The sequence below is a fragment of the Bremia lactucae genome, linkage group LG12, assembly GCF_004359215.1.
Source record: "Bremia lactucae strain SF5 linkage group LG12, whole genome shotgun sequence".
In the NCBI taxonomy this organism is placed as follows: Eukaryota; Oomycota; class Peronosporomycetes; order Peronosporales; family Peronosporaceae; genus Bremia; species Bremia lactucae.
The window spans coordinates 2,853,229-2,863,928 of record NC_090621.1 but is presented as its reverse complement, the minus strand read 5'-3'; the positions used below and the strand labels follow the sequence as shown (position 1 = coordinate 2,863,928).

Sequence of the window (10,700 nt, the reverse complement as noted above, 5' to 3'; positions counted from 1 at the left end):
TTATCCGTTTCGTTCAGGATTCCATTGCTAACGCAGTGGACCGACAGAAACGGAATGCGGACAAACATGGAAGAGCAAATGTTCATTCATTTAATATTAATGATCTAGTGCTACTCTCTACGGTAAACTTACCTAAGCGATTAGTCACTAATGTGGGTAGCAGTAAACTACTACCCAAGTTCATTGGGCCTTTCCGTGTACTGCATCGAAGAGGCAATGCGTACACAATAGAATTGCCACGTAGGATGCGAACGCATCCTACGTTTTACGTTGGTCGGCTCCGCCCGTACCATCAGTACGCGGCTTCTTCCGAGGACGGATGTGACCACCCTTTTCAAGAATCCCCAAAAGATTCTTGTGATCGCGAACCAGGTTCTCATGTTGAACCTGAAGTTTCTCATGCCGGTTCCGAAGATCCTCGAAACTACGATGAGCTGACGACAGCTCATCGCGAACAGCGTGATTTTTCCGCTCGTACTCCAACATCGCACTCTTCGAACGGTCCACCAACCGCTCGATATGGCGAGCCTGCACCGTCTGCTCCAACGAGCGACGCTTGCCGCGCTCGTGGTCAAGTCTCTCCTTCAAATCGTGGAGGAAGTGATCGATTTTGTCAATCCTCGACATTAGATCCGACATACGGTTCGGATCTAATTTTCCCTCCTCCACCACAATCATTGGTGGATTCCCACGGTGGTCAGCGTTTCCTTGTGGAACGTATCCAGAACCACCGTGATGTGAAGGGGCAGCAAACGAGTTATCTTGTTCGCTGGCGTGGTTATCCACCTTCGCATGATAGCTGGGAGCCTCGTTCCCAGCTGGTTGCTGACGTTGAGGGCATCGTCCGTCAGTATGACGAGACCCATCCGATGGTTCAGAAGGCCCATCGAAAAACACGCGCCCCTGGCGCCTGTAAATCGATTGCAAAACGCCAATCGCGTCACGCATCTCAATAGAGATGCGAACCCTCCCCCATGACGAAAAAAGGGAATAGACATCCCTTTTTACCCTCTTCGATTCGAGTTGTCTACACAACACGGACAGGGCTCACCCCACGTGAGGCATAGAAGCCCAGCCTCACGTGACAACCGATGCAATTTATACTTTGCACCGGTTGGAGTTCCTTTCTCAAATCTAACGCGATTCGCATTAAGTTTTTGAAATCAGGATTCGCGTCCAATGTCTTGACATTGCGAATAAACGCGCTTCAGGCTTGCATAAGCGAGAGTTTATCGGCTTATTATTGCCACTAAACCATCGATGCTTAAGAAAAGCATCGAGATAGAAATCATCCTCAGCGCGAAATTTCTTCGCGCTGGGATCAAGGCCATGTAGCTTTGTCGCAATAAAAAGGATATTTATTGTGAGGAGTTGTTTCTCCAGAGAAGCTATCGATAAGCCGTTCCGGCAAAAGCCACGGCTTCTTTTGAGGGGCTAGATGAGACATTTTATTGTCTTCACTCCCCTGAGTGATACACACAGAAGCAAGGGTACCACAAGAACTTTTCTTACGATGGCTAACGCCATCGTCGTCACCTTGCACAGAAACACGTGCAGGTGACCGTATGGGAGATCGTACGGGCAATGAGGGATCATCCTCATTGTCGAACCCGTATAGACTATTTACTCGTCTATCAGAATGAGCCCTCTCATATAGTCAGCTGCCTGACGTCCATTCTCCCCGAGTCGGCCATTTCATCCAACTCGCATTCGTAGTCGACCTCCCAAGAGGGGCCGTATTCACGTGGTGAATCACCACGTGCACTCGCATCATCTAGTGTTGTGCGAGTGTAAGACACTACGGCAAACGTTCCGTCTGCCGCGAGAGATAACAGTGCGTCACCCGCGGCTGCACGAACCGCAGCCGAAGGCGCAGCACTATCGTCACCCCGTATGAGTTGATTCTTCATGCGATGGAATTTAAAATGATAGTTCTGACCAATCAACATCATTTAAACATTAAGTGGTCACATAGCGACCACTCCATCCAATGACAGCCAGAGTGATTGTCGTTTAAGTGGGGGGTGATGTAACGGGGTGTATCGTTACATGAAATTAACACTTAAACGCTGTTAATTAATATATTACCTTAAAGGTAGATAATATTTGCAGGATATTACTTTATATAGTAATATTTTGAATTCTTATCCATAAATAGGTAAAGACCATTATACCTATTTATTCCGCAGACTAATCAGCTGTAGGAGTAATCAAAGAGAGAGCTATAGATAAGATAGAGATAAGAATTCTATTATATGTTTAGTAGATTATAATTAAGTTAGCATTTGCAAAGAAGAGAAAGAAACACTTAATTATATTAATACAGTTTTCATTATACGCTCTTTAAGCTAGTTACCTTAAAGAGAAGTCTTCCCCTGCACGTACTAGTGCACGTGAAATAACGTAGGGCACCACTCGCAACTGAAGCAGTGCGAAGTGGACTTGTACTAAAACAGTACTAGTCGTAGTGCCCGATACTAAGTTCTTTAGTATAGAGGAAATGTAAAACTGTGTTAATATATCTAGTTCGTTCGTAACGATCTTCTGCCTTTAACTATGTAAAGCGTCTGCTTAATTGTGTCTCGTAACGAATATTTAATGAAAAAAACAGAACTTATTTCTTGTTGCCTGTGATAAACCACGTAAGTTGTGGTACGTTGTTAGACAGCATCATTTATTTCATCGTACGTGCTTTGTGATTTTAGGCTGCTGACTTCACAAATACTGCTACTACAAGCAATTGCACCAAGTAATTATTGCTTTTAACCAGGTGCTTGTATACAAAAATCGAACCTTTGATAATTTAGTGACGGTTAAGATTTGATATTGTAATCGTGTCACAATTATTCATTTCGAATTCGCGTAAAGCGATTGGTAAAGCTGACTCAATCAGACCATTACAACTATGTATAGATTTGCCTTATTGGTCTGTTAACTGCTTGGTCTCGGAAGGGAGTCGCTAAACTTATACGTCTCGTGTCAAAATTGCAAGCTAATAAAATTATAAAATGTTTTTTTTAAATATATCGATTTCGTACATGAATAAACTTACTTTCTAACACCATAGTTACATAAAAATCGATGAAACTTGTGCATTCCGATGCCGAGCAGCTACGCAATCTCGTGGCGTTCTGGGTGCTTGGATTCATCAACAACATCGGCTACGTGATCATGATTGCAGGTGCCCAGGAAATTGCATCCGGCGGTGTGGGTCTTGTCTATTTTTTTGATATTGTTCCAGCGCTCCTCGTCAAGCTCTCTGGTCCGTATTGGTTCCACCTCGTGTCGTATCGTCACCGCACACTCGTGGGGGCCTTGTGGATGTTACTCAGTTTTCTAGTAGTGGCCAATGGCAAAGATTCCCTTTGGCTACAGCTTGTAGGAGTAGCCTTCTCCGGTTTGCAATCGGGTATGATGGAAGCGAGTTTTCTAGCCCTGTCCTCCCTCTATGCAAGACCCGTACACTGCTTGACTTGCTGGTCGAGTGGCACGGGACTCGCTGGAGTTGGTGGGTACGCATGGATTGCCATCTTTCATCTATGGGGTAATTTAAGCTTCCAGACTACCATCGAACTCGCTAGTATTTTCCCAATACTCTACGTATTTGTCTTTCTCGTCGTCCTCGATACGTCCAAGCTCCCACCACGAACGTATAGCTACATGCCTCTTCCGAATGGCTGCTCTCAGAACTTGGCGCCAATAAAATATATTGTACCACCACCCAAGGAAAAACAGATGGAAAAAGAAAATGTGCCGAAAGAGAGTGCATGCGATGCGTCGACACTGCAGCTAAAGGATAAACTGGCGTTTCTAAAGATGCTTGGACCGTATATGATCCCATTGACAACTGTCTATTTCGCGGAATATACCATGCAGACGGGTGTCTGGTCCGCCATCGGGTTTCCAGTTCAGCGTAAAGCGGCCCGTGCGAGGTTTTACTCGTCTGCCGGACTAACGTACCAAGCTGGAGTGTTTCTATCGAGATCGTCGGGGGTACTTTATCAAGCGACACGACCGATATTGTATGTAATGCCAGTATTGCAAGTCTTGTTATTGGCGCTCTTTACATTTGTAGCGATCACACATTGGTGGTACAATTGGAGCTTGCTAATTGGGTGTTTTATTGTTGGATTGCTTGGAGGGGGCGTGTATGTGAATGCATTTACATTATTGTCAAAAGAAATTTCTCCGACTCGTGTGGAATTTGCACTCGCAGCGGCCTCTGTCAGTGACACGGTCGGGATCATGCTTGCAGATTGCGTGGGTTTGTTTCTCCAAGGTTGCTTGTATTCGATTAACTCGTTGCCTGGGGCGGCGATCAATGTTACGTGCTGATTAAAAGCATTGCAACTTTTGAAAAGCTGCCAGGATTGCATCAAACTTTAAAATCTTGTCAGAAAATGGTACCTTTTTTTAAATAGTCCCTATTGTATTTTAGATAGTTTCGATTATATCAGTTGACGAAAACGGCAAATAAAAAGAAACATGTAATGGTGTGCCGTTACATAAGTCTTATTTTCTATAAAATAATATTATTTCCTATGAGAGGAAATAAATAAAGAAGTATAAAATTATTATTGTTATTAATTTTAACAAATAATTCCAAACTGGATTATTTTGACATTAGCTCTATTGTTTTGTTGGTTTAAGTCTAAAACAACCCCGCCAATCGTTATAAGACACGATTGTGCGGTGCACAAGGAGACGCCATACTTAGTTAGTTATTATAACAATAATTTTTCTCGTAGATAGAAAATCGTTACGTTGGAACTATAAATATTAATGCAGTTTTACTTCTCCATAATTCTAATCCTTTGACTTACTTTAAGCAGGTAAAGCCTTTTAGCTACTTAGAAACATTTCTCTGTACATTTGTGTATGTGAAGTTTCGAGGCACCTCAACTACACTGTAATCAGCGTAAGGTTTAACAGTACTTAACAGTACAAGCGAAAGGTGCCCCGTTAAACCTGGTAGCACTTCGCAGTCCGTTCAGCGACCTACGCGCATTCCATCCAACATGGACATGTTGGATGAAGAAGGAGGGAGCTTTGCAGCCACTCAGAAAGGTTATTACGCCACGCGTGTGGGTTTACTCATTTGAGTGACGTCGAATGGAGAGCGATCTAACGAATGCTTTTAATTTTGGCGGGTCAGCCCCTTGGCGCCATGCTGTACACTCTGGGAAGAGATGAACAGCATGCGGCCATAGCCGAGTTCATACGGCAAGAATTCCGCGCGGCCCGAGAGAAAGTAGCCTTACTTCACCTGCAAGGTTCTCAATACGCGGAGGTGTTCAGAGAACAGCGTCCTCAACAATAGAAAATGTTGAGACAGCANNNTGATGGTGGGTTGGACCTGTCGGAAGCAGACAACCGTCTCACTGTCAACAATGGAAGCTGAATTCACGTCTGCATCGCATGCTGGACAAGAACTACTAGGCCTACGTGAGCTTTTATCCGAGTTGGATTTTCTCGTGAAGTTACCCATGACAATGGAAATGGATAACCAAGCGGCCATCCGGCAGATGGAAAATGAAGAGAGCTCGGCACGCGCCAAGCATATTGATATCAAGCTCAAGTTTATTAAGGACTACGCTAAGAAGGGAATTATAAAACCCAGCTTTGTGTCAACTGAGGCGATGACAGCAGACATACTGACGAAGGCATTTAGCGCCACTCGCCTGCGGGCACTAATGGAGATGTGCTCATTGTACCGCAGCAAGATGGACTAAAACAAGGCGTGTAATCAGAAACACACGGCACCGTGAGGAAGGAGTGTTGGAAGGCGATGCTGCAGCGGAGTTTCTGGGACTCGCAAGGAGTTTCGAAACGTCTTTTATTGTAATGGTCACGGAGCGGTGGTTACGGCGAAAGATGCAACGATCCAAGGTCGAGAGGTTTCAAGAAGTATGAGGTGCAAGTAACGCACGATGGACAGGTAATTCTGACAAGAAGAGAGTTAAGGCTTACACGCATAATATATACACTTTGTCTTTTGCAAAATAGCACCCATGGAAATTCAATCTGACATTCAACACCAAAAGTTAATATATCTAGTTCGTTCGTAACGATCTTCTGCCTTTAACTATGTAAAGCGTCTGCTTAATTGTGTCTCGTAACGAACTTTTAATAAGAAAAAAACAGAACTTATTTCGTGTAGTCTGAATAAAACACGTAAAGTTGTGGTACGTTGTTAGACAGCATACATTTATTTCTTCGTACGTGCTTTGTGATTTGAGGCTGCTGACTTCACAAATACTGCTTCTACAAGCAATTGCGCCAAGTAATTATTGCTTTCAACCAGATGCGTGTATACAAAAATCGAACCTTTTGATGATTTAGTGACGGTTAAGATTTAAGATTTTAATCGTGTCACAATTATTCATTTCGAATTCGCGTAAAGCGATTGGTAAAGCTGACTCAATCAGACCATTACAACTATGTATAGATTTTGCCTTATTGGTCTGTTAAAAATCTGCTTGGTCTCGGAAGGGATTCGCTAAACTTATACGTCTCGTGTCAAAATTGCAAGCTAATAAAATTAAAAAATGTTTTTTAAATAGGTCGATTTCGTACATGAATAAACTTACTTTCTAACACCATAGTTACATAAAACAATCGATGAAACTTGTGCATTCCGATGCCGAGCAGCTACGCAATCTCGTGGCGTTCTGGGTGCTTGGATTCATCAACAACATCGGCTACGTGATCATGATTGCAGGTGCCCAGGAAATTGCATCCGGCGGTGTGGGTCTTGTCTATTTTTTTGATATTGTTCCAGCGCTCCTCGTCAAGCTCTCTGGTCCGTATTGGTTCCACCTCGTGTCGTATCGTCACCGCACACTCGTGGGGGCCTTGTGGATGTTACTCAGTTTTCTAGTAGTGGCCAATGGCAAAGATTCCCTTTGGCTACAGCTTGTAGGAGTAGCCTTCTCCGGTTTGCAATCGGGTATGATGGAAGCGAGTTTCCTAGCCCTGTCCTCCCTCTATGCAAGACCCGTACACTGCTTGACGTGCTGGTCGAGTGGCACGGGACTCGCTGGAGTTGGTGGGTACGCATGGATTGCAGTCTTTCATCTATGGGGCAATTTAAGCTTCCAGACTACCATTGAACTCGCTAGCATTTTCCCAATACTCTACGTATTTGTCTTTCTCGTCGTCCTCGATACGTCCAAGCTCCCATCACGAACGTATAGCTACATGCCTCTTCCGAATGGCTGCTCTCACAACTTGGCGCCAATAAAATATATTGTACCACCACCAAATGAAAAACAGATGGAAAAAGAAAATGTGCCGAAAGAGAGTGCATGCGATGCGTCGACACTGCAGCTAAAGGATAAACTGGCGTTTCTAAAGATGCTTGGACCGTATATGATCCCATTGACAACTGTCTATTTCGCGGAATATACCATGCAGACGGGTGTCTGGTCCGCTATCGGGTTTCCAGTTCAGAGTAAAGTGGCCCGTGCGAGGTTTTACTCGTCTGCCGGACTAACGTACCAAGCTGGAGTGTTTCTATCGAGATCGTCGGGGGTACTCTATCAAGCGACACGACCGATATTGTATGTAATGCCAGTATTGCAAGTCTTGTTATTGGCGCTCTTTACATTTGTAGCGATCACACATTGGTGGTACAATTGGAGCTTGCTAATTGGGTGTTTTATTGTTGGATTGCTTGGAGGGGGCGTGTATGTGAATGCATTTACATTATTGTCAAAAGAAATTTCTCCGACTCGTGTGGAATTTGCACTCGCAGCGGCCTCTGTCAGTGACACGGTCGGGATCATGCTTGCAGATTGCGTGGGTTTGTTTCTCCAAGGTTGCTTGTATTCGATTAACTCGTTGCCTGGGGCGGCGATCAATGTTACGTGCTGATTAAAAGCATTGCAACTTTTGAAAAGCTGCCAGGATTGCATCAAACTTTAAAATCTTGTCAGAAAATGGTACCTTTTTTTAAATAGTCCCTATTGTATTTTAGATAGTTTCGATTATATCAGTTGACGAAAACGGCAAATAAAAAGAAACATGTAATGGTGTGCCGTTACATAAGTCTTATTTTCTATAAAATAATATTATTTCCTATGAGAGGAAATAAATAAAGAAGTATAAAATTATTATTGTTATTAATTTTAACAAATAATTCCAAACTGGATTATTTTGACATTAGCTCTATTGTTTTGTTGGTTTAAGTCTAAAACAACCCCGCCAATCGTTATAAGACACGATTGTGCGGTGCACAAGGAGACGCCATACTTAGTTAGTTATTATAACAATAATTTTTCTCGTAGATAGAAAATCGTTACGTTGGAACTATAAATATTAATGCAGTTTTACTTCTCCATAATTCTAATCCTTTGACTTACTTTAAGCAGGTAAAGCCTTTTAGCTACTTAGAAACATTTCTCTGTACATTTGTGTATGTGAAGTTTCGAGGCACCTCAACTACACTGTAATCAGCGTAAGGTTTAACAGTACTTAACAGTACAAGCGAAAGGTGCCCCGTTAAACCTGGTAGCACTTCGCAGTCCGTTCAGCGACCTACGCGCATTCCATCCAACATGGACATGTTGGATGAAGAAGGAGGGAGCTTTGCAGCCACTCAGAAAGGTTATTACGCCACGCGTGTGGGTTTACTCATTTGAGTGACGTCGAATGGAGAGCGATCTAACGAATGCTTTTAATTTTGGCGGGTCAGCCCCTTGGCGCCATGCTGTACACTCTGGGAAGAGATGAACAGCATGCGGCCATAGCCGAGTTCATACGGCAAGAATTCCGCGCGGCCCGAGAGAAAGTAGCCTTACTTCACCTGCAAGGTTCTCAATACGCGGAGGTGTTCAGAGAACAGCGTCCTCAACAATAGAAAATGTTGAGACAGCAGTATGTAAATGCTGCTAGAGGGCCGACACTTCCAAGTCGACCCGAAAGCTTGAAGATAGAAATCTCTAAGATTAAGGCAGTCGAAGGCGACTCCCTTTGAGGTGGCTCATCGAGCTAGACGATGTCATTGAAGCTCGTCGTATCAGTGATGATGTGACAAAAGTGAAATCTGGCATGTCCAACTTTGTTGGACGTGCCAAATCTTGGGCCTTGGGGCTCCACCTTCACGACCCATAAGTCTTTTGGTTGTATGAGGTCTTTAAAACCCGGCTCAGACAAACATTTGAGCCGCCTCGTGCCGAATTCAGGGCTTGGGCTGAGCTCCTGGGTTTGAAGCAGAGCAAGCGTGCCATTCACGCTTATGCCAAACATACGCGATTTGTATCGTTAGCCATCAAATAGATTTTGAACAAACACAGGTAACTGTGTATATTAAAGGTCTTGCAGACAGACCTGTTAAGACCCACCTGTTCCGGCTTGAATTAGAGTCGCTTGAGGAAGCGATCTCTATAGCAGAACAAAAGGACTTCAGCCTGAAAGAGGCTTATGTCCACTCAGGTGCATATCGTCCACCGAGACGACAAGAAAACGGAGGTCCAGAACCCATGGATCTCTCGTATGTAGAGAGCGAGAAACCTCGCGCTTCAAGTTTCAAACGGTCACAGAAATGTAATCGTTGCTAAAAGACGGACCACTGCGCCTATGAGTGTAGTGCCCCAGCACGGCCAGTGCCCAAAAGCACTGAGCGAAAAGACCGACCTCTCGCTAGGAACAGCGTAGTTCGCGGATCCGACGCTGTTGCGAAATCGCAACGGCGAGGCGGATCGTCAAACAACGGTCGGGGTCTGTAGGTGCGGAGCGCCCTACTGACCCAGCAATGTCAAAGAATTTGCAGGTCTTTTGACGAAAGTTGCTCCTCACACACAAACATTGACTTAAGTGGCAACTTAATAAACGTTAAAAGGTAACTACGCAGATCACGAAGAACCGAAACGGTTCTTACGTGATCAGTGGCAAAGTCAAGCAGATCTGCGTATTGTCACAGATGACAACTATGTAGCCGATATTTGGTCGGCAATAGTATTTCCTGAGAACAAACGGGTTTTCAGCATTTCATCGATCAACGTAAGTGTCCTGGATGAGAAGACTCGGATTGAACGTTTTACGTCCCAATCCTGGGAGTCTTTGAAGACAAACCTTTTATATAAGGAGTTAACAAAATTAAGGATGTCTTTCCTGATTCAGTACCTTGCCAGTTGCCTAAGGATAAAGGCATTCGACACGAAATCGACCTTATTCTAGGTTCGAAGTACTGTGTCATGAAGCGATGGCGTGAACAAGTAATAGCGATCGCCAAATTCTTTGCCAAACGCTTAGCAGCGGACCATGTGAGGGAATCAACACATAGCTCTCCGACCTTTTGTGTGCGTAAAGCAACACGAGGATGACGGGTTATGCATGCATTCAATAAACCGAACGCTGCAAATGTACCAGCTCAAACGCAGATACAACGAAAAGACGTAATCATTGATGGTATGTCAAAGAGTACTATCTTTTCGTCAATGATCTGGCGGATGGGTTGTATCAGATCCTAATTCGCGAAAAGATATTCCGTTTATAGCAGTAAGCACCCCAAGCGGTATGATGTGGGAGGGGCTAGTCATGCCACAGGGACTTAATGCTCATGCGACATTTAACAGATGTGTAACCAATATGTTAAGATAAGTGCGGGATTTTGCACGAGCTAATTTGATGACGTCTTCGTTCATACAGAGCCATGAATGGGAAGTTGGATGTTGAATCCAATCGTATCCACGGTCGAA

General features: G+C 44.1%; 2 protein-coding genes across 2 annotated transcripts; both read left to right on the top strand.

Moving 5' to 3' along the window:
- Window positions 1-3,081: 3,081 nt before the first annotated feature.
- CCR75_007920 (uncharacterized protein) lies at window positions 3,082-4,335 on the top strand (the record flags this gene model as incomplete). The annotated part of the gene is made up of 1 exon (XM_067965976.1): window positions 3,082-4,335. One exon carries the CDS (start codon window positions 3,082-3,084, stop codon window positions 4,333-4,335), a length of 1,254 nt encoding a protein of 417 aa, XP_067820740.1.
- A 2,286-nt stretch (window positions 4,336-6,621) lies between these two features.
- CCR75_007921 (uncharacterized protein) lies at window positions 6,622-7,875 on the top strand (the record flags this gene model as incomplete). Its single annotated transcript, XM_067965977.1, has 1 exon — window positions 6,622-7,875. The coding sequence occupies one exon, from the start codon at window positions 6,622-6,624 to the stop codon at window positions 7,873-7,875; it is 1,254 nt and encodes a 417-aa protein (XP_067820739.1).
- Between the last annotated feature and the right edge of the window lie 2,825 nt (window positions 7,876-10,700).